The following is a 27,336-nucleotide window of genomic DNA, read 5'->3' on the forward strand; positions in this document are numbered from 1 at the left end:
TTTTTTTTTTTTTTTTTTTTTTTTTTTTTTTTTTAAGATTTTTATTTATTCATTTGACAGAGATAGACACAGCGAGAGAGGGAACACAAGCAGGGGGAGTGGGGGAGGGAGAAACAGGCTTCCCGCAGAGCGAGGAGCCCGATGTGGGGCTCGATCCCAGGACTCTGAGATCATGACCTGAGCCGAAGGCAGACGCTTAACGCCTGAGCCACCCAGGCGCCCCGGTCTCTGTCTTTTCTTAAAATACCTTATTGTACTGTACTCACCCTTCTTGTGATGACGTGGGATAATAAATGCCTGTGTGGTGACGAAGTGAGGTGAGTGGTGCAGGCACTGTGATGTTGCGTTAGGTTTCTTCAGTCAGAAGGAGGACCATCCGCTTTCAACCACGTTTGACTGCGGGTAACTGGAAGTGCAGATGTAAAACCCGGGGTAAGGAGGGACTGTTGGAGTCTGTGCCCTCACTTCTACCTCTGTGACAGTTTGTATTCAAGACTTCTAGAGAATGTAAGGTTATCAGTTGCTAACTCACCATTGTTATCTTTATCTGTTATAATTAATAACTTGGCAAAGGATCTTTTTTTCTCCAGCTCATGTTTTAAGTGTTTCTAGAAAACTTACCAGAGTGCCATTAATAGACATACAGAGCTGTGCTTGTTCCGTATGCTTTTATTTATTTATTTATTCCCCCCCTTTTTATTTATTATTATTTTTTTAAATGTTTTTATTATTGTTCCGTATGCTTTTTTTTTTTTTAAGATTTTATTTATTTATTTGAGAGAGAGAGAAAATGAGAGACAGAGAGCATGAGAGGGCGGAGGATCAGAGGGAGAAGCAGACTCCCTGCCGAGCAGGGAGCCTGATGCGGGACTCGATCCCGGGACTCCAGGATCATGACCTGAGCCGAAGGCAGTCGCTTAACCAACTGAGCCACCCAGGCGCCCCAATTTATTATTATTTTTTAAATGTTTTTATTATTATTGTTCCGTATGCTTTTGAACTGACTTCTGAGTAGTGGCTTCAGGGAGCCGGTGCTGGTTACCATACTTGTATTTAATTTAGATATTCCTTGCTTTTACAGTAATTTATTGGCCAGTATAGTAGCGTTGACAGTTTCAATTTGGTAATTTTATGCTTACCTCAGAGTTGTGGGGGAGCAGGGGGAGTGATTCAAGAGAGAACCCTTGAGCAAAGAGGTGTGAAGATATGAGGGGTGAGCCATATGGTATCTGGGTAGCGAGAAGCCTCTATAAAGGGTTTGAAGTGGCCACTGCCTGGCATTTTTAAAGAACACCATGAAAGCCCAGGTGGCTCAACTGAAACGTGAGTTGAGGGGAGAGTACTAGCAGATGGGGTCAGAGTGGCAGTCAGAGGACCAGGTCATGAGGCCTTGGCAATCCACCGTAAGGATTTTGGCTCTTTGAGTGAGGTGGGAGTTGTTGGAAGGTTTTGAGTAGTGGTAATGTGGACGGACTTGATTTTCTAAAGGATCACTTTGGTTGCTTGTGAAAAATGGACTCAGGGCTTTGGGCAGAAGTAGAAGGGTAAGAAGTAGATAGATTCTGGGCATATTTTGAAGATGGAATGAACTGTCGAAGTTGTCATTGGTTGGATTGTAGGATGTGATTGAGGGTGAAGTCAGGGGTGTCTGCAGGGATTTTGGCCAGAACAACTGGAAAAATGGAGTTGGCATTTACTAAGATGGGGATGATTGGCTAGGGCGTATTTTTGGGATCAGGATGGCATTGCATGCTGAATTTTGAGTGTGTTAGTTTTGAAAGCCTTCTTGAATATGTAAGGGAAAATGTGGATTTGGCAGTTGGATTCATGAGTCCAGCATTCAGAGAAGAGGGCAGATGCGTAGATATTTGAAGCCATAGGTCTGCATGAGATCAAGAGAATGAGTAGACAAGAAGAGGAGTGTTCGCAAACCAAACTTGGACCTTCCAATGTTGAAGAGGTTTGGGAGAAGAGGAGAAACTGGCCATGCAGGATGGGGAAAGGCTGTGGCTAGAAACTAACAGATGATAGTGCTGTCTTGGGGGCCAAGTGAGGGAAATGCTTTGAGGAGAGAGCGATCTCCTCATTAAAATTCTGTGAATTCTGTGCACTGAGACTTGAACTTTGGACTTAACAGTGTCAGGATCACTATAGACCTCTACAGAAGTGTTTTCTTGTCAGAGTGGCAGAGACAAAAGTGTGTGAAATATTGCTATTACTTGATACTAAGAGTATTTCTAAAATACAGTTTCACCTTTTTATAAAAGGTCTTTTTAGTGAATGAATTTGGGTTCTAAGCTGTTTTTCCTTTTTTCATTTCCTTTGTAGCTATGATACTTGGGTCCATAGTAACGATGTTGATGCGGAAATTGAAGATCCACCAATTCCAGAAAAGCCATGGAAGGTGAGAGATCATTTTTTAAAAAAATCTATTCTTATATAACTTAATAGTTTTTCTCAGCTCTTTTTCACAACAGTGTTTCAAGGAAGTACAGAATGAGGATCTTCCTTTCTTGTCATCCTATTAAGCTGTCCATGACCACAAAGAACTCATTATCTAGGTCTTAGCAGAAATGTTTACAGCGGAGTTTGAGGAGACCCCAGAGTCCAGTTACATTGTGCTTTGAGGTGGTTGAGAGAGGAGTGGGAGGAGTGCAGTTGAACCTTGGTAGTGTCATTTAGGAAGGCTGGAAGCCATGCCTGCACGGCTCTTACGATGAAACAGACTTATTTTATTAGTCATTTCTGTCACAATCGTAAGAGCCCATGTATCAACTCTTACTTTTCAACTTTTAATGTGGAAATAATTCTGAAAGTTGCAAGAACAATATAAAACAACTACTTTATAAAACAGCTACATTATACTCTTCTTCCAGATCCCTGTTTTTAATTATTTCAGGATACTAATTCTTGAAACAATATAATACCTGATATAGAACCCATATTCCGGGGGCGCCTGGGTGGCTCAGTTGGTTAAGTGACTGCCTTCGGCTCAGGTCATGATCCTGGAGTCCCGGGATCGAGTCCTGCATCGGGCTCCCTGCTCGGCGGGGAGTCTGCTTCTCCCTCTGACCCTCCCCCTCTCATGCTCTCTCTCTCTATCTCATTCTCTCTCTCTCAAATAAATAAATAAAATCTTTAAAAAAAAAAAAAAAGAACCCATATTCCGTTTACACCAGTTGTCCCAATGATGTGGTACGTTTTATACTAAGTCTCTTCCCTGATCTAGGATCCAGCTCAGGAGCACACACTGTATTTAGTTGTCAGATCTGTTTAGTCTACTTTAATGTGGAACTTTCAGCCTTTCTTTTTCTTCTATGATTCTGGCATTTTTGAAATATATAGTCTAGATTTTTATGTTTGTTTTAGAACGTCTTTTTTTTTTCCTAAAGGAATTTTTATTTAAAAGATTTTATTTGTCAAAGAGAGAGAGAGAGAGAGCACAAGCAGGGGGAGCGGCAGGCAGAGGGAGAGGGAGAAGCAGCCTTCCTACCAAGCAGGGAGCCCGACACATGGCTCGATCCCAGGACCCTGGGATCATGGCCTGAGCCGAAGGCAGACACTTAACCAACTGAGCCACCCAGGCGCCCCAGAATACCATTGAATATCATCTATTGATTCAAATGTCCTGTCTCTTTTGTTTCCTTTAATCTGAAACATTACCCAGTGCTTCCTTGTTGGTGATGCTGATCACCCAGTTACGGTGCGTTCTGTTGGCTCCACTGTATAGTTCCTTTTTTTTTCCCACTTGTAATTTATAAGCAGTCTGTAAGAGATTCTTGTAGGCCATACAGATATCCTGCTTCTCATCAAAATACTCTCCATTGCCCAGATTTAGCATCCACTTGAAATTCTTGCCTGAACCAGTCTTTTCTTTGATGATTGCACAGGGATAATTTTCCATTCTAGCCCTCTCTCCACATTTACCAGTCGGCTTTCAGAGTCCTTCCTTTCCCCTCATTTACTTTTTTATTCATCTGTTACCAGCATGGGTTTATGGAGTTCTAATGTTTCAGTGGTCAGTAACTTACTACTTAATTATTTTGGTGCTGAAATTATTTCATATTTGTCTACACAGGGAAGGATTGTCTAGTCCCAAATTCCAGTGTACCATCTTTGAAAAATTCTGTTGGATAATAGGAATATGTAGGCGAGGTCTGTGGTTTCAGTATCTATATCTCCATCTATATCTATACAACATTCAGAGAACCCATCATTTTTAAAATTCTTACCCAGAAACATTAACAAAAAAAAGCAAGAGAAATTACCATATAAAGGGCTTGGAAGAATCCTGAATCTGATTCTCACTTCTCCACTCCCCAACCTTGGCTATCCCTGAAAGGTCTCCACAGAGCACCTGTATACTTGACAGGGCGAGGTGGTAGGTCTGATGATAGGTCTGTGTAAATGTCCTCTTTCATCATTCCATAGAATTTTGTTGAACGCATAAACATAGAGACATCCTTCATGCCTAGAGCAGTGACTAGGCCTATTGCTTTGAATGGCCTAATGCTGTTAAAATGTTTTTATCAGTGGTTTTCATCAGAATAAAGAAGACATGATTAGTGAAATAAGCCAAATGGAAAAACATAAATCCTGCATGATACTGCTTTTATATGGAATCTTTAAGAAAAAAAAAAAGCTCTAGAAATAAGAGAGTAGAGAAATGGTTGCCAGCAAAGAAGGGCAAGGGGGAGTAAAGTTGGTAAAAGGGCACAAACTTGCAGTTGGGAGAAGAATTGTCTGATGATCTAATGTGAAACATGGTGACTAAAGTTGATGACACTGTATTGTATAATTGGAATTTGCTAAGAGAACAGAACTTAAATATTCTCACACATAAAAAAGTTAAGTATGTACCGTGATGGATGTGCTAATTAACTAGATGGGGGGGATCCTTTCTCAGTGTGTATGCATATCAAATCATCATGATGTATACTTTGAGTATCTTACAATTTTATTTTTCAGTTATACCTAAATAAAGCTGAAATGAAGACAAATGACATGATTATCAAATTAAGGGCCAGTTATTAAAACCTCAGTCTTTGCAAAACCAGTGATGCTTTCTTACTATATGCAGTAACATGGAATAAAAATTAGAAATGGTTAAGTTGCCATTCATAGGTCTTTAATATTCTCATGGTTGGGGTTTTTATTTTTATTTTTAGATTTTGTTTATATATTTGAGAGAGAGAGAGAGAGAAAGCACATGCACGCTCGAGAGAGCAAGCGGGGTGGGGGGAAGGGGGAAAGGACAAGCGGACTCTGCACTGAGCTCCGGAGCCTGACACAGGGTTCGATTCCAGGACCCTGACTGAGAGCATGACCTGAGCCAAAACCAAGAGTCTGAAGTTCAGCCGACTGAGCCACCTAGGCACCCTTACAATGTCATGTTTTTAAACTTTTATGCAATTGAGGCTTTCAGTTGAGAATAAGTCTGCTTCTTTAATGTTGAATACTTTATTTTTATTTATTTTTTTTAAGATTTATTATTTATTTATTTGACAGAGAGAGACAGAGAGGGAACACAAGCAAGGGGAGTGGGAGAGAGGGAGAGGGAGAAGCAGGCTTCCCGCTGAGCAGGGAACCCGGTGTGGGGCTCGATCCAGGACCCTGGGACCATGACCCGAGCCAAAGGCACACACTCAACGGCTGAGCCACCCAGGCGCCCCAGTGTTGAATACTTTAAAAACTGTAATGATTTACTATTTATATAGATACACATGCTTGAATGTGTTTTTAGGTTCATGCGAAATGGATTTTGGACACTGATGTTTTCAATGAATGGATGAATGAGGAGGATTATGAGGTGGACGAGAACAGGAAGCCCGTGAGCTTTCGTCAGCGAATTTCAACAAAGAATGAAGAGGTATTTGGTTTGGCACCATTTTTCTCCACTTGATGTTTCTTCTTTCTGGGCCTCACTGTTGTCAAGTCTTCATTAATAAGCTCTGACATACAGTCCAAGGTGCATCGCTCGTCAGGTGTGTGCAAAAGTTAACCAAATGGCCATACGACCATCTCAGGAGCTGGCATTCCCAAAGATGGGGCATGACGCCCTCAAAGGGTCATGGAGATGTAAAGTGGCATATGCAGTGTGGCAGCGGTGTAGCTGATTTCGTTTCCTAGGTCTGATTGTAATTTTATGAACCAAATATTATTACGGGATAATGTAATTTAGTTGGTTTTTCAAGGGAGAACTAATTTTGTCTTCATATTCTTTAATAGCTTTGTTACTGTACCCACAGTAGTTAGTACATAATATCGGCCTCAAAGGTCTCAAAGGTAGAGTTCAGCCCTTTTTAAGGTGGGATGATGTGGCATTTATTACTCTTTAATCCTTTAAGAAGCCCAACTACCAAAAGTTTTTACCATGGTTCTTGAGAAGCCACAACCTGCGAGGTAGGTGTGTCACCGGAGGGAGAGGAGTCTGAGAAGGCTTAGATGTATTGGTGTTGAGTGCTTAAGTAAGATTCTCATTCCTCTTCACTGGGGACACATCAGGTTTTTGCTTTTTGTTTTGTATTGTAGTTCTCTGAAAAATTTCTGAGACAAATACTTTTTTTTTTTTTTAAGATTTTATTTATTTATTCATGAGAGACAGAGACAGAGGGAGAGGGAGAAGCAGGCTCCCCGCGGAGCAGGGAGCCCGATGCGGGACTCGATCCCAGGACCCTGGGATCATGACCTGAGCCGAAGGCAGACGGTTAACCGACTGAGCCACCCAGGCGTCCCGAGACAAATACTTTTAACTGTTCACTTAGAATGTACCATTCTCTCTCATACCTGTTTTCAGCCCTGAGACTTTCTTACTAAACTCTTGGGCTCACGATGTGTATTTTTTATTTTTAAGAAAAATATTTTAAAACTGGGTCTTGTTCATATTCTTTCTTTCTTTTTTCTTTTTTTTTTTTAAAGATTTTATTTACTTATTTGACAGACACAGCGAGAGAGGGAACACAAGCAGGGGGAGTGGGAGAGGGAGAAGCAGGCCTCCCGTAGAGCAGAGAGCCCGATGCGGGGCTCGATCCCAGGACCCTGGGATCATGACCTGAGCCGAAGGCAGACGCTTAACAGCTGAGCCACCTAGGTGCCCCTCATATCCTTTCATTTTTAATTGGTCCTTATTTGCTGTGGAATTTGACTTAAATTTTATTTTTTATTCAGCCTCCCCCCCCACCACACCCCATATGCTTAGATATTTGCTTTCCCTTAATGCGTTTCCAACCAATCTTTTTTGTCATTAGGAATAGTCTAATTTCTACAGCACATTATTAAAGAGGCCTGTCTGTAGCCATCTCTGTTCATATTTAGATGGCCTGTGTATTAATTTATTCACTTATTTTTAGCGTGATTCTATAAAAATGCATTTAATATCTCTTTTTAAAAGTTTAACTTCAGACTTACCATACAGTGTGGACAGTTTAGATTTTCTTTAAAACTTCTTGTGTAGGCCTGTAAGATGACTTAGATTCCAATTTGATGCTACTGAGCTTCTGAAAGGAAACAGAGTTGTAAGGAGTATGAAGATACCAGAGATGAATGTTTAATTAACGTTCTAATCTCTGATTTTTTTTTGGCACCTCAGGTACAATACTTTGGATCGTCTTAGGTGTTAATTCTTTATTGTCTATTTTATTAAATCCATAATTATCATCTACAGGTTGACTTTCGTATTTTGATGTGTATCCTGCAACTGTTGAACTCATTAGCTCTGATAGTTGGTAGATTCCTTAGGGTTATCTATATATAAGATCATGCCATCTGCAAATAGGGGTATTTGTACTTCTGTTAGATTGACTTTTAAGTCATAAGTTGCAATCTTATTTAACATCTTTTGTGTCATAAAGTTTTCTCCTATTTTACTGACATGTCAGGACTAGTTTCTGATACACTTTCACAAGATCATTCAGCCATTGTTTGTATTTCATTAATTAAATAGCATATGTTTTGTATTTTCTGGTAGTTGTTGAAAATGCTTTTCCTATCTGGAAGCAGAAGGTGAACAGAACAGTTTTTAGCTGGGCAGGATTTGGGCATGTCTGTTTTGTAGCACAGTTTGAATACCTGTGGGATGGTTCTAATATTTCCATTGGTGGTACATCACCTGGAAGGTCAGAGAGTCTTGACTGCTGGTCGTTTAGGATGCTCTGAGTGGTATTGGTATTATCTTTGTGAAACTCATCTTTGGACAAGGGTTTGTAGAAACTGAGGAGTCAGAAAAGCTGGCTGATATTTATGTCCATTTACTTCTTCCTAGCCAGTCAGAAGTCCAGAGAGAAGAGATAGGAAAGCATCAGCTAATGCTCGAAAGAGGAAACATTCGCCTTCCCCTCCGCCTCCTACACCCACAGAATCCCGGAAGAAGAGTGGAAAGAAAGGGTAAGAACTGCAGCATGATTCAGAGGCATTAAAACAAACTGCAGAGGGAATTCCAGATTTTTACATTTATACTAGAAGTTTTGCTCAAAGGAAGTTGTCTTACTTTGACTTGGTAGATGTCTTTGCTCTGATAGCTCATCTTGTCAGATGTTATCTGATGGCCATCTTCTGTTGTATTTATGCTAAGGCACCTTGCATACAATCTTTTTTTAAATCAATATGTATAGTGAAATAATCACAATAAATCTGGTTAACATCCGGCACCACACATAGTTAATAATATTTTTTTCTTGTGATGAGAACTTTTAGGATCTACTCTCTTAACATCTTTCAAATGCACAGTACTGTGTTAACTGCAGACCCCATGCTGTATATTACACCTCTAGGGTTTATTTTATAACTGGAAGTTTATACCTTTCACCAACTTTCCCATTCTCCCCCACCCCCTACCTTTGGCAGCCACCAGTGTATTCCCTCAATCTGTGAATTTGTGGTTTTTAGATTCCACATATAAGAGAGATCATATGGTATTTATTTTTCTCTTAGTTATTCCTCCTAGGAAAATGGCCTCAAGGTCTATCCATGTTGTCCCAAGTAGCAGAATTTCCTTTTTAATGGCTGAATAATCTTCCATCACACACACACACACACACACACACACACACACACACTCTCTCTCTCTCTCTCTCTCTCTCTCTCTCTTTCTCTCTCTCTTTCTCTCTCTCTCACACACACACACACATCACATTTAACTTTGTATTCCACATAAACATACTGTGATATCTAATCTGTATTTAAAATATAGCCACTCCAATTCCATGATCAAATTCTGAGAGAAACTATTTTTCTCTCTCTGGCCTAGCCATGGGAAGGGGATGAATATTTGCCTTCTGGATTAGAGCTTTGGCTCACAGCTTAGTGAGAGTAGAAACCATGTTCAGAATCTTAAAACTGAAACAGATCTTTGAAGTATCATAAGCGTCTTTATCTTAAGAGATAGAGATTGAGGTTCAGGATAGGGAAGAAACTTTTCCAAGGTCACATAGAGATTTTTCCTTAGAGTCAAGATTCAAAGCTGGACTCTCGGCTTCCTGTTACTGTATCCTTTCAACAAATTCCGTCACCTTCACCAAGGTCTGAGGGTGGATTATTTGGCTCTTTGTCTTTCTTTTCCTCTTCCCCTATTTTTCCTTCCCCTTTCTTCATCTCCTTTGTAAGATGGCCATCTGATGTTGTATTTATATCAAGGCACCCTGAATACAGTCTTTTCTGTATCTAATTATATATTGAGCAGTGTGGCTGGTAAGGAATTTAAGAAATTATATTTGCCATAGTTAGTGTCTCTTTCTCTGATTTTCCCACCTGTCCCATTTGTGATCAGAGTGACTCATAGAGGAAATGAACCTATGTCTGTTTCATGTTGAGCAGAGTGCCTTGTTCAGGGCATCACATTTGTACTTTAGTGAATCTTGCTTGAGTGGGGTTTCTGGTTTCTTTTGAGTAAGTTGTTGTGGGGATCAAGTGAGACTTTAGAGCCCCTGTGCAGTGTCTGGCCTGAAGTAGGTACTTAATAGATGGTAGATAATACTTAACATTTATTATTGTATATTAAGTAGATACTTAATTTCTGGCTTGCTTAGCTTGTCTCACTCAAAATTTTTTTAATTTAATTTCAGAGAGGTTAAGTTTAGTCTTATAAAATGACAGATGCAAAATTTATTCTTTTCATGCAACTGGAAATTTGTTAAATTTCTGGCAGTTGACTGGACTATAAAGATCTACTTGTTATCTTCTCTTCATTAGCTTCCTTTTATTGACTTTTTCCTATAGCCAAATTAGCATTTTTTTATGCCCAGAACATGCCTTGAATCATGTTATTTCTTTTTAAAATTTTTTTAATTAACATATAATGTATTTTGTTTCAGGGGTATAGGTCTGCGATTCATCAGAACCATGTTATTTCTTGAAGGGTAGGGTTATCTGAAGCATTGTTAACCGTGTATAGAAGCTGTTAGGGAAGTTAAAAAATTCTTAGTTATATAAATAATATTAATGAGCCAGTCATAGTCATAAAAGGATGTTGTTATTTTGTCAAGTCACATGTATTATGATAGAAAAAACCACAAAAATAGATTTTTCTTTAGCAATTAGTGAGAGTAACCTTATTTCTTAAATCTCTAATCTGAGTCTTATGCTTGATATGCAGGGAATTGAGGGCTTCCCTGATGTCCCTGTGAAGAAAGCCATACAGCTTTTCCAAGTGTTCCTGGGCCTGAAATCGATGTACCCTTCTTCCCACTTAGGGGCTGAGATGCGGTGCCAGGACACTAGTGGTCCCCCCAAAAAAGACGTGATGTCTAGGAGGCTCACAGTGATGGTACTGAGCCTCTACTCTTGAGTATAAAACCCACCAAATGGAGTTTCCCAAAGTAGATGTATGCGTGTCTTTCAATTGAATACAGCTGTTTTTTTTTTTTTTTTTAAGATTTTATTTATTCACTTGAGATACAAAGATACAGAGAGAGAGAGAGCATGAGCAGTGGGAGAGGCAGAGGGAGAGGGAGAAGCAGACTCCCGGCTGAGCCAGGAGCCCGATGTGGGGTTCGATCCCAGGACCCTGGGATCATGACCTGAGCTGAAGGCAGACGCTTAACCATCTGAGCCACCCAGGCGCCCCGAATACAGCTGTCTTCTAATGAGCGGTCATTCAAGTTTTGTGTTGTTTCCTTTAGTGAAAAGACATTGACATCTGTTTTCCTGACTCTTGTTTTTTTATTGACCTTCCCTTATTTTGTCTCCCTAACACCTTTAGGTTCACAGGCTTTTGAAAAATTGTCATGCAGTTTTTATTAAAAATTTAAAAAATATTTTTACCTATATACCTGATTCTAACCTATGCCAGTGTGTGGTCTGTCATGAAGAGAACTCTGCTCATGCTCTCTGCAGTGTGAGGACGCGGGCTGGCGCAATGTATATTTCCATCAGCTCTTTCTCCACTCCTCACTGGTTTGTGTTGCTTCCTGCCCGTTCCGTCCCAGAACAGGTTGTCTCTTTTCTTATGCCTCCACTCATTATCCTGAAACATTGCCTGTCCTGAAACATTGTGAATTGTTACAGTTCCCAAGATTGAGCTTAACTGTCACTTTCGATCTTGATTATGTCTTGTTTTCTTGGTACCCTTACTCGTTTCTGGTACACATCATGTTATATGAAGTAGTTGATAATTTCTATCCTGTATCCCCTGTAATTCTTCAAGGTAAGGAGTCTTTCCATTCTTGTTTGAACCCTAATCTGCTTTCTGGAATGTGTTAGTTTTAAAAATAAAGAAAGGGCGATGGCAGTTTTTACACACACACACACACACACACATAAATTAGTACCATCCTAAGTGATTTTACTTTGCAGTTTGATATTTGGATGATACAAAGAGCCAGGAAAATACGGTTGTACATATCTTTGAGAAAATTTCTTATGTAAGTGATTGTTTATGTGAGGTAAAATATGTACCATATTTCCTTAGCAGGTGTTCTTTTATTACATAATTTAAGCCCCCTTTAGGATACTGTCTGTGATTTGTATAGTAGAATTTCTGGGGCCATTTCTTCCTCCCAATAACCTTTATTTTCCTTCTGGCTGGTTAGATGTAATTTGGGAATGTACCTAATTTGTTTGGTTTCTGTTTGTCTTTTTAAAGAGATTCTGAGCATAGATTCTAACAATGAGGATAAAGCCTCTGAAATTGTCTGCTATGAGTAGCTATAGTCAGCCTTTTTATATTTATATGCATTATATGTTTTAGCCAAGCTAGTCTTTATGGGAAGCGCCGAAGTCAGAAAGAGGAAGATGAGCAAGAAGATCTTACCAAGGACATGGAAGACCCAACACCGGTACCCAACATAGAGGAAGTGGTGCTTCCAAAAAATGGTTTGTATTCTTTTGCCTAGACTATGAGAGTATTAGATGTGATTTAATCACTCTGTAGCAATGCCATGGGATGAATCATTTCTTGCTCTGTGCCCCCAGTTCCCAACTTTGTTTTTTTTTTAATTTTTTTAATGTATTTGTGAGACAGAGAATGAGAGACAGAGAGCATGAGAGGGAGGAGGGTCAGAGGGAGAAGCAGACTCCCTGCTGAGCAGGGAGCCCGATGTGGGACTCGATCCCGGAACTCCAGGATCATGACCTGAGCCGAAGGCAGTCGCTTAACCAACTGAGCCACCCAGGCGCCCCAGTTCCCAGCTTTCAAGGTGCAAATGTTTCTTCCCTTTCCCAGTCTTTTGGTGTACTTTTGCTACTTACTGAGAAAAACACCGTGACCAAAAAGTTCTCTAGTGGGGCGCCTAGGTGGGTCATTTGGTCAAGCAGGTGACTCTTGATCTCACGGTTGTGATTTAAGCCCCACAGGGGCATAGAGCCTACTCAAAAAAAAAAAATTCTCTAAATTGAGCAATGCTTTGAAATAAGTGGTTTTTAAATTCCATTAGAATCAATATACAGATCAGAAGGTGGCGTATTATCTATGATATTTTAACCTATTTAAATAAGTTATTGGGAGAATGTTAGACCTTTTTAACTATATTTGTGGATTTGTCTATTTTTTTCCTTGATTCCTGTGAATATTTTTTCTTTTAAGTATTTTTATTCATGTACTTTGAAGCTCTGCTATTTAAGGGCATATACACTTAGGATCATCATGTCCTCCTGATGAATTGACTCTTAGTCGTGTTTGTCTACGTGCCATAGTAGTACTTGTCTTGAAGGCCAGGTTCTCTGATGATAATAAAGCCTCATCACACCACACCCTTTTATTTCTACACTTTTTAAAATTAGTCTCCACTGTACTTGACTTCAGCAGAGCAGTTTGTAAATTACACAAGCTTTGTTCTTACATGTTAGATTTCTGACTTACATCTCTTGCATCCTGTTACTTTCAGTTTGATTATGTAAAGCATGTCGATTTTATTTTTTTATTTTATTTTTTAAAGATTATTTATTTACTCACTTGTCAGAGGGAGAGACAGTGAGTGAGAGAGGGAACACAAGCAGGGAGAGTGAGAGAGGGAGAAGCAGGCCTCCCGTGGAGCAGGGAGCCTGATGCAGGGCTTGATCCCAGGACCCTGGGATCAGGACCTGAGCCGAAGGCAGACGCTTAATGACTGAGCCACCCAGGCGCCCCAAGCATGTCGATTTTAAACAGCATATTGTTGAGCTTTGCCCGCCTCCCCAATACACATTTTTTGTTTTTAATTGCAGTATGTGGTCCACTGAAATGTTATAGAATTATTGATGTCATTGGGCTTAAGTCTGCCATTATGATAATTTTTTTCTATTTGTTCCCTCTCTTACCTCCTCCCTTCTTTTGCTTTAATCCACTACTTTCAATGTTCTGTTCTGGCTTCTGTGCTTGCTTTTCTTCTTCTTCTTCTTCTTCTTTTTTTTTTTAAGATTTTATTTATTTATTTGAGAGAGAGCTAGAGTGCATGAGTGGGGGTGGGAAGTCCAGAGGGAGAAGGAGAAGCAGGCTCTCTGCTGAGCAGGGAGCCCGATGGAAGGCTCGATTTCAGGACCCAGGATCATGACCTGAGCTGAAGGCAGATGCTTAACCAACTGAGCCACCCAGGTGCCCCTGCTTTTCTTTTATTTTAGAACTTCTATGACTTCCTTTTTTATATAGCATAGTTCTAATTGAGATATTCTTCACATAGCATAAAATTCACCAGTTAAAGTGTATTTTAATCACTCCATTGGTTTTTTTTAGTGTATTCATTATGTTGTACAATCACCACCTCTTAATTCTAGAACATTTCCGTCCCCCTGAAAACAAACCCTATACTTACTGGGGGTTAGTATAGATTATCTCCTTTCTCCTATATCCTGGCAACCACTATTCTGTTTTCTGTTATATAGATTTTCATATTCTCTGTTTGATTTTTACCGGTTTTTTTCTCAGTGGTTGCTGTAGGGATTACAATATGCATCTTTCAGTTTTTTTTTTTTTTTAAAGCTTTATTTATTTATTTTAGAAAGAGTGAGTGCAAGCGGGACAGAGGGAAAATGAGAGAATCTCCGGCAGACTCCATGCTAACCATGGAGCCCCATGGGTGGCTTGATCACAAGAGTTAGATGCTTAGCTGACTGAGCCACACAGGTGCCTCTCGTTTGTTTGCCTTTTTTTTTTTTAAGATTTTATTTTTAAATAATCTCTAGCCAGTGTGGGGCTTGAACTTACAACTCCCCAAGATCAAGAATTGCATGCTCTACTGACTGAGCCAGTCATGCACCCCCAAATATTTATTTATTTAAATTGTATTCATTTAAGTATTCTCTATACCCAGTGTAGGACTTGAACTCACAACCCTGAGATCAGTAGTTGCATGCTTTTCCCACTGAGCCACCCAGGTGCCCCCCAAATATTTATTTTAAGTAAAAGAGCTACGAAGGTGGTGGTAGTCCTAACAGATAACTAACTGAACTATAAAAGCTATAATAATGGATATAGTATGATTTGGACACAGGAATGTCGCCGAATCCATCAGTAGAGTAGAATGTTTGATTCAACTGTAGATCCATGTTTGTTTATCAATTTAATTTATTGTGAATTTGGCAGGGCGAATTTGTGGGAAAAGACCAAACTGTTCCATAAATACTTGTGGTAAAAATTTAGTACTGTTCTTTGTGTCAGAAATAAGAACTTAAGCTTCAGGTGGATTAAAGTGCCAAATTAAAATGTAAAAGTAACCTTCCAAATATTAATGTACTTTTAAGCAAGTGTTAGCCTTGGGGGAAAATATTCATTAGCCATTTAACAAAGAATTAGAACTCTAAATTTGTATAAAGATTCTTACACCCTATAGAGTGAGGGGCAAAGTATTTTGTACTGGTAATTTTATCAAATTTTGGGGCCAATAAATGTGCAAAAAGATGCTCAACCTCATTTAACCAACGATGTATAAATTATTAAAGGAACATTTTTCATACATTAGATTTTCAAAACTTAGAAAATAGATGATTCCCAAAGTACAGATGTTTTGAGGAAATGGGTACTCTCAAATGCTATTGGTGGAAGTGTAAATTGATGAAGGCACTTAACACAATTTGGCTATATCTGTTGTTTTAAAATGTGTATATCCAGTAGCAGTTTTAATTTCAGAGCTCTCATTTTAAGTAATTATATGCATGCTTAAAGGTGACTATAAGAATGTGGATTACTTTGGGCGCCTGGGTGGCTCAGTTGGTTGAGCGACTGCCTTCGGCTCAGGTCATGATCCTAGAGTCCCGGGATCGAGTCCCGCATCGGGCTCCCTGCTCAGCGGGGAGTCTGCTTCTCCCTCTGACCCTCCCCCCTCTCATGTGCTCTCTCTCTCTCTCTCTCTCTCTCTCATTCTCTCTCTCAAATAAATAAAATCTTTAAAAAAATAATAATAAATTAAAAAAAAAAGAATGTGGATTACTTTGCTGTAAAAAATTGCAAATAAACTAAGTCTCCATTAATATAGGACTAGTTACCTTATGACCCACCCATGGACATGGTGGATTTATTGAAAATGAAAGAGATATAATTTAACTAAAAATACATAACATGGAAAGGTCATACAGGCACACTTGAATGAGAAAAGTAGAGTGGTAAGGAAGAGCACAGTATGGGTAACATTTCAATTTTTGAAGTCTACATAGATATGTAAAAGGTATTAGTTCTCCTTCAGCTTATCTAAGTGAATGCCACAAAAATGGGAATCAACAAATGCACAGAAAATGTAATAAAAAATACTTTTGGGGAAGGGATTGAAAGGTTCTTTTCAGGTTTTGCCCTATATATTTTTGTATTGTGTACTTTTGTCATGAAAAAATATTGGTTCTTGGGAAATTACAAAATGCAGTCTGTTACAGTAAGTGTTAATCTTTCTCTGTTGGGGGCGCCTGGGTGGCTCAGTTGGTTAAGCGACTGCCTTCAGCTCAGGTCATGATCCTGGAGTCCCGGGATTGAGTCCCGCATCGGGCTCCCTGCTCAGCAGGGAGTCTGCTTCTCCCCCTGACCCTCCCCACTCTCATGTGCTCTCTCTCTCTCTCATTCTCTCTGTCTCAAATAAATAAATAAAACCTTTAAAAAAAAAAAAATCTTTCTCTGTTGGGCTTGGAGTTTTTCATGATGGTGAACTCTGGATGACAGTGGATTTACATTGAGATTCATGTAGTTTTCAATCGTCTTTTATTCTGTTCTCTTTTAAAAAAGTAGAACTTTTCCCCTAAAACATGATTTTTTTTTTCTTTCTAGTGAACCCAAAGAAAGACAGTGAAAACACACCTGTTAAAGGAGGAACTGTTGCAGATCTAGGTAAAACCAAAGCAGTCTATAGACCTTTGTGTTGTTTTCTCTCTCAAAGATTTAGTTCCTCTGATAATTCTTTCTTCCCCAAGAGATGTCACTTCCAGTTGCTACCTTTTTGGTCCAGCACAGACGTTGACCATGGGCCCCTTAGCACCACTGTCATTTTGTTTGCTGCCATATCAGGAAATTTAATTTCCTGTGATCCATTTTTTCCATTCTTACCAATTTGATTTTGCATCTTCAGAACAAAAGTCTGTTGACTCTTAAATGATTTATTTTCTCAAGTATTTCTTCTAGCTTTCTAAATAGTGTAAAATGAGAATCACATCATCTCCTCATAGTATTTACAAATTACAGGGTACATTTTCACAATTAAGGCATAATCCTTCGATGTGCTGTCGGGTAGACAAGAGGAGTATAGTCACTTTCTTCAGTTTAAAAAATAGAGGTAGTTTTAAACATCTTTGTTCTTGAGTGTTATATATGGATCTCGGTTTCTTTCTTCACTTGTAAAAATCAAAGGAGGGATGCCTGGGTGACTGAGTGAGTTAAGCGTCTGCCTTCAGCTTAGGTCATGATCCCGGGGTCCTGGGATTGAGCCCCATGTTGGGCTCCCTGCTCAGCGGGGAGTCTGTTACTCTCTCTCCCTCTACCCCTTGCTCTTGCTCTCTCTCTGCTCAAATCTTTTTTAAAATCAAAGGAGAACCTACTGTTTTCAGTATATACTACATTTTTGACGTTCGGGAATTTTACACCTGGAAGGGGTATTCGAGATTTCCTTATGTGGAAAATGAGACGGCAATTTCTCTATCTCTTCAGTAGGTGAATTCTGTATTTCAGACAAATTGCAGAGATTCTTTTTTTCCCCCAGAGATCCTTTTTTTTCCCTTAAAGATTTATTTATTTTAGAGAGAGCGAGAGTGCAAGTGCATGAGCTGGGGCTGGGGGAGGGGCAGAGGGGGAGAGAATCCTCAAGCAGACTCCCTGCTGAGTGTGGAGCCTCACTCAGGGCTGGATCCCAGGACCCATGAGATCATAACCTGAGCCAAAATCAAGAGTCAGCCACTTACCCGACTGAGCCATCCAGGCACCCCTTTTTCAGAGATTCTTGATGACAGCTATGAGTAGGTAGTTAGGAGAGTTTTTTTACTTCATTTCACTACACCCTCCCTTTTCTGGCTTAAAGCCTGCTATTTAACATTAGTGGATGACTCCATTTTTGATTATGTCAAAAGCAGAAATAGAAAATTGTCTTGACAGTTTATGTAAAGGTGGTGTTAGGTCAACAAACGAAAAAGAAATGCTGTCAAAACATTCCTCTCAGTTTTCTTTAACATTATTAATAGAATATTAATAACAATAACTTTCATTTTCTGTAAGTTTTTATATTTTCTATTCCACAACTGGTACCACTGAATCAAAGGCCAGGAAAACAAAACGAGGTATATGTAGTCTTTTATATTTTCAGTAATGTAGCAGGGTAAGTGTTAAGACTTGATTATCTTCACTGAGACACTTTGTTAAACAGAATGATAGGGTGTATATTAAGTATATATCCTGAAAGGAATCAATCTAGTTTTAAGGGAGTAGGCAGTTGTCCTTTTAGAGGTGGAGGTAAGTATTAGAGTGTTTATGTAATAGACTTTATCAGAGGAGTCAAATTGAAGCCATTTTTAAGAAACAGATAAAGGTGTCAGTTGGATTAAGATTTTTTAGTGCTGAGTATAAGAGATCTTCCCTTTGTGTTTGTGAATGGTTTGAGGTCTAAATAGTAAGGGTATTGTGGCCGAAGGTGCTGCTCATCACAGCTGGAGAGCTAGAGTCAAATGGAATTTGAAACTGTTGTCCTGGCCTCTCATCCAGGGACCAATGGGCTTTCCATGTATTATTTAATCATCTGGCTTTCTGCATTAGGTATAACCTGAACCATGCCAGGGGTAACTGATCCATCAACTGGGACTTCCTGTTCACAGAGTTGTTTATTGTTTTAACTGGTCCATTTTATGCCTTATATGTCACCTAGCTACATATACCGAGTCCTTCCTTCCTTTCTGTCATGAGATCTCTGAAAGGGCAAGATCCAGGGGCTGAGGTGAAAGTGTGATTGCCCACATCTGGAAGGAGGGAGAGAACATTTATTACTACTGTTTAGGAATCAGTAAGCAGGATATCTCTCCCTCCTACTTTAGTATTATCAGAAGTCTGTTTCCATCGGGTACCGACTACGTCAGGGACAGAAATCTGTCAAACTAAATTTAAATGGTATATATTTTGACCAGAGAGAGATCATTAGGTTGTGTTCCCACCATCTAGTGAGAAATTGTTTATCATGTGGTTTATCAAGATCCAAAGGACAAAAAGTTCATTTTTGACAACCTTATTTAGATCCCTTCGTCACTTTCTAGAATAAAAGTAGTCGCTGTGCAGAGCTGGATGACCATAATTTATTTACCACACAGTGAATCCCATATTCGTGCTAGCAGGTGTTTGTCTAACTTAGAAATCAAGCAACAGTGTCCATCTCTGTTTTGCATGAGTACCTCCCAGGTACTCATTCTACCTTTGTTTGCATTTCACTGCAAAACCATGTTAGCCCTGTGTCATTGCTGAGGAAATGGAGGCTGGAGGGCTTCAGTAGTGTTTCCAAGCAGATAGCTATTAAGCGACAGAGCAGTGACTCAGGTCTGGGTCTGTCTAACTTTTGTGCCAATGCTTTGTGTCACCGCACTCATCTCTTGTGCTGTGCTCATTTCTCCCAGCCTTTATTCATGCTCAGAGTGGCCTTGGAGATCTCTGACGGCGGCAGGTCCACCCCCACCTGTGGCCCTTTGACCAGGCTGGTTCCCTCTTTATTTGGAAGGGTCCACTCACCCAGCGCCTCTCTAAAATATATTGATTTATTTTCCTCTGATACCATCTGATACCTGTTCGTGTGTTTTCTCTTCTGTCTCCTGCCACTCCTAACTGGAATGTAAACTCCGTGAAGATGGGACCTTTTCTTGTTCTTTATTGTGTCCTTGGCATTGGGACCATGGCCGGCATGTAGTAGAGGCACTGTATGAAATACAGTTGAAAGTTTGAGTACCACCTGTTTGTCTACTACTGATCTTTGTATATTCTCTAAAATAGAGGTTGGCGGACTTAACCTGGAAAGGGCCAGGTAGTAAATATTTTAGACATTGTGGGCCATATGGTCTCTGTCTCAGTTAATCAGCTTTGCCATTGTAATGCAAACGCAGCCTTCATTCATATATAAACAGTTGTCCACACAGGCACTTTTCGCTGTGGAAATCAGCTGCCTGGTTTAAGTTATACTTGGGTTTACTCCTGTTCTTTTGCAAGGCCAGCATTTATGTCCTGGAGTCCTCTATCCTCAGAATATATTAACAGCCTTACCAGGACTTCATAGTGATTGATGTTCACTTCTTTTCTTTTCTCCTCATTTCCTTCACTCAGGTCCTCTGAGATCTAAAATGTCATTACTTTGTTTCATCAAATCTCAGGAGTAAGAGCCCCAATCAAGTTCTTTACCTGTTATTAGCAAGATCATCACTAAGATAGTAGCCCAAGCAGTAATTAATTATAAATTCCCTGTTGTTGGAAATTTTTAATTATTAATGCTTTGAAGTTCTACTCACCTTTGTGCTTCTGTGTACGATTTCATTTTACTGAATTACTAGAGGTGGATTTGCTTTCATAATGCTTTATTTCTTTCCTTTTCTCTGCATGTAACAATTTCAGTTTTTAAAATTACCTGGAAGTTTTCAAGTAATCCAAAGAGTGTTTACTTGATTTTTAAATAAATCATATATTTTGATTTTACAGATGAGCAGGATGAAGAAACAGTCACAACAGGAGGAAAGGTAACAATTTAGTTAGGCCTGGTGCACAAGTAGCTGTCTGAGGGGTCCTGTGTATGGAACAGTAGGAACACGGGTTAGAAGTGTCCTTAGAAATGTTTAATTTTGAGGCCATTCTGATTTTTTTTTTAACACACCCCTGAAATAATTTGTCTTTCTTGACTCTGAAAATTTTATTGAGAGGAAATTTCTATCTCCTCATGAAGTGTTCCTCTTACGCTATAATTTCTGGTTCTGTCATCCCCTGGTTGCAAGGTAGTAATCAGAGCTGACTGCAGTGTTCCAAGTGTCCTCTGACAGGACAGGTAAGCAGGGACCATGTCGATTGCCTTGATTTTCTCACTTCTATTTCTGTGGGTACAACTCCAGCCCACAGCCTTTGAGCATACTCTTAACCTTTTTAGAACCCTCACAGCACCTTCCTGTTTCATCAGTCCTGTGGTAGAGACATAGCAATAATGATGTTGTTGAAAGGTGTTGGATTTAAGGCAGGATTTTACTTTCCTTTTTAGTAAATGGCCCATTGTTCATTCAAACTGTCATATTTGTGTTATTAGTTAGGTGTAACTAATCCCTACTCCTTGAAATAACAGTCCCCTTGAAATAACTCCCTTACTTTGCTGAAAATGGATAGTTCTTTTTCACTGAGTTAGAGAAATCCCCCAAATTGACATTTACTGTATTTTTTTTTTTTTTAAGATTTTATTTATTTATTTGAGACAGAGAGAATGAGAGACAGAGAGCATGAGAGGGAGGAGGGTCAGAGGGAGAAGCAGACTCCCTGCCGAGCAGGGAGCCCGATGCGGGACTCGATCCTGGGACTCCAGGATCATGACCCGAGCCGAAGGCAGTTGCTTAACCAACTGAGCCACCCAGGCGCCCCTACTGTATTTTTTTTATACATTCAAGGAATGAACCTACTTATGATAGGATTTCCCTGAAAATGTTCAAGAAACTCATCTACATAAGGCTCTTTAACTGAATTGTTCTTATGATTCCTTTTTTTATAAGATTTTATTTTATCTTTTAAAGCTTTGGTTTTTTTTTTTTTAGAGAGAGCGTGCGTGACTGTGCATGCGCCAGTGGGGGGGGAGGGGCAGCGGGAGAGAATCTTCAAGCTGACTCCCCACTAAGCGCAGAGTCCAGTGTGGGGCTTCATCTCAGGACTCATGAGATCATGACCTGAACTGAAACCAAGAGTCGGACACTTAACTGACTGAGCCACCCAGGCGCCCTAAAGATTTTATTTTTAAGTAAGCTCTACACCCAGTGTGGGGCTCGAACTCACAATCCCAAGATCAAGAGTCATACACTCCACTGACTGAGCCAGCCAGGTGCCCCTATGATTTTTTTCTTTAAAATTAGACTTCTTTACTTAGAGTGCTACTTAGGAACCATTAACAGATGTTATATTTGTAAAAAGATGTCATCATTTAGTGTAAATACTATTGTGTGGTAGTGAAAGAGACTGAAATAAAAAGCCAGACAGTCGACATGTAGATTTTTTTTTTTTTTTTATGCCAGTGGCTGGGGGTATCTTGAAACTAAGGCCAAGTCTGTTGTAAAATTGAACCCAAAGCTGGTTAGAAGTAGTTACTCTTTTAACAGCTGGTCCCATAATGTCATCCCATGCGTTCCCCCTCATTCTGATAATTAAATCATAGACTATTGGCTTTTTTAAATTGCAGTGCCAGTCTCTCCCTGGTTTTCCTGAATAAAGGAAATTTTTTGTGTTATAATTGAGTCTGTGAAATCTACATCTCAAAAACTCATTAACCATGAGCATATTTTTTTACTAGCTCCCCTGATTTGGGAAATAACATTTCTTACCTTTGTCATCAAAATTGTTTCAGCATCATTTAATTAACAACCAGAGTTTCCTTGGGGCTTTGATACATTACATTTTTTTCTATATTCATTGATCTTAAGGAAATTATTGTCTTAAGTTTCTAGGCAGTAACAGTAGATCCTCACTTCAAATACTGTAGCACAGGACATTTATGATGAATTAACTTAAAATGTAGAAATTAAACTATGGAGCCAGTATGAAAGAGTACGATTCAAAATTTGACTGGTTCTTAATAGAAAAAAATTTCATAAGAATAAAGATAGTAAAACACCACAGATGAAAGCTTGATATAATGGTATAATAGAAAATGGGAAAATATCTGAATGTCAAAAAACTTACTTCCTGTGGTATTCTTGATAAAAATGTTTGATCAGAAGTTAATTATGAAGAATCAGTAAGATAAATAGAGATTGTTAGATATTGCATAAGTAATTTGGCCTGGAATTTTGAAACATTTGAATGTCATAAAGTACCCCCCTCAAAGGGAGGCAGGGATTAAAGGAAGCTAAAGAGATGTGAGTATCATATAATGTGGATTCCTTGATCAGGTTCTGGTTTGGGGAGAAAAATGTATAAAGGGCATTTCTGGGTTAATTGGAAACATTTGAATGTAAACTGTGTATTACATGATACTTTTATTTAAAAGTAATTATTATTACTCTTTACTGGTAGCATAAGAAATGTTCTTGGGTTTTGACCCAAAGCAATGATTTTGAAATTACTGTTTTAGCCAGCAAGGTTTTTAGGTGGAATCATTTGTAAAACCTCCATAAATCTGATAAAAATCAGAGCTTATAGTAGTGAAAGTGATTGAGAGTCTAGGCCCTCAAACTGGGTTTTCTGGAGTTATACCCTGTTTACAACTTACCGGCTCTGTGCATCATTTTCTCATCCATAAAAGAGGTGATAATACCTGCTGTTTATTGTGAGGAATGAATGAGATAAGGTGCATACGGCCCCTAGCAGATACTTACTGATCAATCTTTGGGGTAGGGGAAGGCGTGTCATTATGCCTCATTAGTATCCTTTAGTCATCTTCTTATAAATAACTTGAGAACTAGTAATTTAGATTTGTGACCCTAGGATTAGATAAAACTGGCCAAGTAAGAAGCAAGCTGTTGTGGGAAAAGTTCTGGGCCTTCTCTGAGTTGATTCCCTCATCTGTTAAAGGGAGGAATCTGCTATGTCATCTGGACATCTTATGAAGGTACTTTAAAAACTGAAAAGGCTGTTTTTATTTGAAATTTGTTTTTCCGAGCCTTGAAATTGGATCAGATAGCTTCATTTTGTGCCCTAATATGAGAAGTTTGAAAGCCATTATTTATGTCTCTGCAGTTCTCTGTTTCTCTAAACTCTGGCTTCTTTTCTATAGGAAGATGAAGATCCTAGCAAAGGTGATCAGAGTCGCTCACTTGACCCTGGAGAAGATAATGTGACAGAGCAGACCAATCACATTATTATTCCTAGTTATGCATCATGGTTTGATTATAACTGGTGAGTGGGCCATGTACACCTGTGAGTACGGTACTTAGGTGTGGAAGAACTTCCCTGCCCAAATCCCTTTGTCGCTAATCACTGTCAGATTGGATGAAGGGAGATGGAAAGTGATTTTATTTTCACTTTGGAATGTGTTCTTCAGAGCAATTTAGGGATTGCAGCTAAGTTGTGTTGTACCTAGGGATTGTAAAATTTTGTCAGCTTAGACTTAACTCATTTAGAATCAGTTACAATTCAGATGGGCAAATAATTGAGTATTTAATAATTTTAAAACATTATAATATGATTTTAAAATATTAGGGGTGCCTGGCTGGCTCAGTTGGTGGAGCATGAGACTCTTGATCACGGGGTTGTAAGTTCGAGCCTCACACTGGATGTAGGGATAACTGAAAAATTAAAAAAAAAAAAAAATCTTTTTTTTTTTTTAAAGATTTTATTTATTTATTTGATAGAGAGAGCTTGCTTCTCCCTCTCCCTCTCCCCCTGCTTTGTGTTCCCTCTCTCGCTGTGTCTCTGCCAAATAAATAAATAAAATCTTAAAAAAAAAAAACACATTAAAGAAGTAAATTTTATTTTCTTTTATTATTTTTATTTATTTATTTTTTAAAGATTTTATTTATTTGACAGAGACACAGCGAGAGAGGGAACATAAGCAAGCAGGGGGGGGTGGGAGAGGGAGAAGCAGGCTCCCGTGGAGCAAGGAGCCCAGTGTAGGGCTCGATCCCAGGACCCTGGGATCACGACCTGAGCCGAAGGCAGACAACGACTGAGCCACCCAAGGCACCCAAAAAAAGTAAATTTTAAAAAGAACTCTTCTCACTACCTAGTAATGGCTTCATTTTAATAGGAATTTTTTTTTTTAAGTGAGTTCTACACACAGTATGGGGCTTGAACTCATGACCCTGAGATCAAGGGTCACATGCTTTACTGACTGAGCCAGCCAGGTGCCCCAGTAGGAAATATTTTTAACATTAAGAGGCTTTTCACATATAAAAAGTTCAAAAATGAGGTGCCTGGGTGGCTTGGTCAGTTAAGCGATCCCCGGGAGTCCTGGGATCAAGCCCTGCAATCAGGCTCCCTGCAGAGGAGGGAGCCTTTTCTCTCTCTAGCTCTTTCTCAAATAAATAAATAAATCTTTACCCCCCCCCCCCAAAAAAAAAGTTCAGGAAAACACCTTCCTCAGCATCTTCCCTGTCATTTACCACAACCATTTGGCATCATTGGAGCGCCGTCCTAGATATATTATTTGTTGAGTACTTACAAAGTGTGATTATTTCATATCAAGCTGATTTTTATTTGGCTTTTTATTTTTAAACATATGTACCAGAACTTACCCCTCCAAATAGTTAGCTTCTTTAAGGTACTTTCATTGGAAAGTTGTACACTTAACTCTAGTGACGTTGCCCTTACTTGGAATCCTGTGGTCTTATTTGGATCTTTTGCTTGCTCTCAATTGTTACACATTATCATTCTTTAAAGATAAATGTGATTTTATGTATGTGTGTCTTTATACATATATGCATCTTTATACGTGTATATATATAAAGAATATATATATATATATATTCTTTAGAAGACAATTTAAAAGAATAGGGTGGATGATTCACTTGGAACTATACCTAATTTTTTTCCAAAACCCACAAAGTATGACAGTAATACTGAGACTTTTCTGCATGCCTTTAAGATCAACTCTAAATGCTGTTCCTAAATGTTTTGAATAAATAGAACCTGGGACAGAGTAAGTATATAGCTCTTCTTGGAAGGTCAGTCTTCATTACATTGATGATGTATTTTTAAATTTGGAAGTGTCTCAGTCTCACTGTTGGTAATTGTGATTACATGTTCGGGTTCAGAATGGTTTAAAAGGACACACCAGAGAAACTAGCGTTCTTTTCCTCTAAAATTAAGTACAGTCATAACAGTATATAACTTGGTAGGTTTTTATAGGTTGCAGAAACACTCATTTGCATCATGACCATTGCATGTCACATAGCTTGCTCTTGCTCTTACGGACAGTGGAGGTGTAAGTCACATCCCTATTTTATAGATAAAGACTAGTACTGTGTCAGTGGAAGTGTTCCACCATTGCATGGACAACTGGAAGAACTCAAGTTTTCTGATTCTGACCACCCCACTTCCAGACTCATTCTCAGAACCTAAGGAATCAGCTGCCAGCAATTCAGAAAAGAAAGTGCTTGGGGTTAAACATTCATGTGTGTTTTGTTCTTGGTGAATACAGAAATTGTGTTTTTTGTGGGCTTCCTAACCTTTAACAATAAAACAATGGGAGGTATATTTGAACTATATAATTAATTGCTTACAGCTATTTTTATAGTAAAACTTGGAAAGTCATTACATGTAACTATATAGCATTAATTCATCTTAGAAATTATCGGGCGCCTGGGTGGCTCAGTCGGTTAAGCGACTGCCTTCGGCTCAGGTCATGATCCTGGAGTCCCGGGATCGAGTCCCGCATCGGGCTCCCTGCTCAGCAGGGGGTCTGCCTCTCCCTCTGACCCTCTTCCCTCTTGTGCTGTCTCTCATTCTCTCTCTCAAATAAATAAATAAAATCTTTAAAAAAAAAAAAGAAAGAAAAAAGAAATTATCTTCCTAGAAGTTTTCAGGTAATTCGTTATATTTATTGTATTTGGCAGTACAGATCCTGTTCAAACAATTTAAATGTTCCCAAATGATGTAAGAGTGAATGCTTTTTTTTTTGTGCCCAACGGCGGGCGGGGGGGGAAAGAAATCAGGACCCCGAGATCAAGAGTCGCATGCTCTGCTGACTAAGCCAGCCAGACGATGCCTATAGTTACATTCACAGATTATTGATTTGCTCTTCCCTGCATAACGAGTACATGTTGCATATGTGGAAAGCCACTGAGAAACTAGAAAGTGTCATCAGTAAAAACATTGATTAGTATTAGTGTCAAAACCTTTGTACGAGATACACAGTTGGGTCATTTGTATAGTGCATTAGGCCTGAGTTTTATACGGTCTCTATAGTGCTTATCACCTGTTAAGATTTTATAAAATTGGGCGCCTGGGTGGCTCAGTTGGTTAAGCGACTGCCTTCGGCTCAGGTCATGATCCTGGAGTCCCTGGATCGAGTCCCGCATCGGGCTCCCTGCTCGGCAGGGAGTCTGCTTCTCCCTCTGACCCTCCCCCCTCTCATGTACTCGCTCTCTCTCATTCTCTCTCTCTCAAATAAATAAAATCTTTAAAAAAAAAAAAGATTTTATAAAATTACCAGTGCCTTGTGGGTGGAACTGGAGGGTATTATGCTGAGCAAAATAAGTCAATCAGAGAAAGACATTTATCATATGACCTCACTGATAGGAGGAATTCTTAATCTCAGGAAACAAACTGAGGGTTGCTGGAGTGGTGGGGGTGGGAGGGATGGGGTGGCTGGGTGATGGACA

At 39.3% G+C, this 27,336-nt stretch overlaps 1 protein-coding gene across 5 annotated transcripts in view; it reads left to right on the forward strand.

The window, feature by feature from the left end:
• SMARCC1 (SWI/SNF related, matrix associated, actin dependent regulator of chromatin subfamily c member 1) overlaps window positions 1–27,336 on the forward strand; it is a 173,929-nt gene that overhangs the window by 59,844 nt on the left and 86,749 nt on the right. For all 5 annotated transcript variants that reach the window (XM_021686949.1, XM_021686950.1, XM_021686951.1 and 2 more), the window contains exons 8-14: window positions 2,329–2,404; window positions 5,744–5,869; window positions 8,261–8,382; window positions 12,182–12,306; window positions 16,655–16,714; window positions 20,534–20,571; window positions 23,790–23,911. In XM_021686949.1, coding sequence (XP_021542624.1) covers window positions 2,329–2,404; window positions 5,744–5,869; window positions 8,261–8,382; window positions 12,182–12,306; window positions 16,655–16,714; window positions 20,534–20,571; window positions 23,790–23,911 — 669 coding nt within the window. The remainder of the gene's footprint in view (window positions 1–2,328; window positions 2,405–5,743; window positions 5,870–8,260; window positions 8,383–12,181; window positions 12,307–16,654; window positions 16,715–20,533; window positions 20,572–23,789; window positions 23,912–27,336) is intronic.

Source organism: Neomonachus schauinslandi, chromosome 1 (genome assembly GCF_002201575.2).
Source record: "Neomonachus schauinslandi chromosome 1, ASM220157v2, whole genome shotgun sequence".
Classification (NCBI taxonomy): Eukaryota; Metazoa; Chordata; class Mammalia; order Carnivora; family Phocidae; genus Neomonachus; species Neomonachus schauinslandi.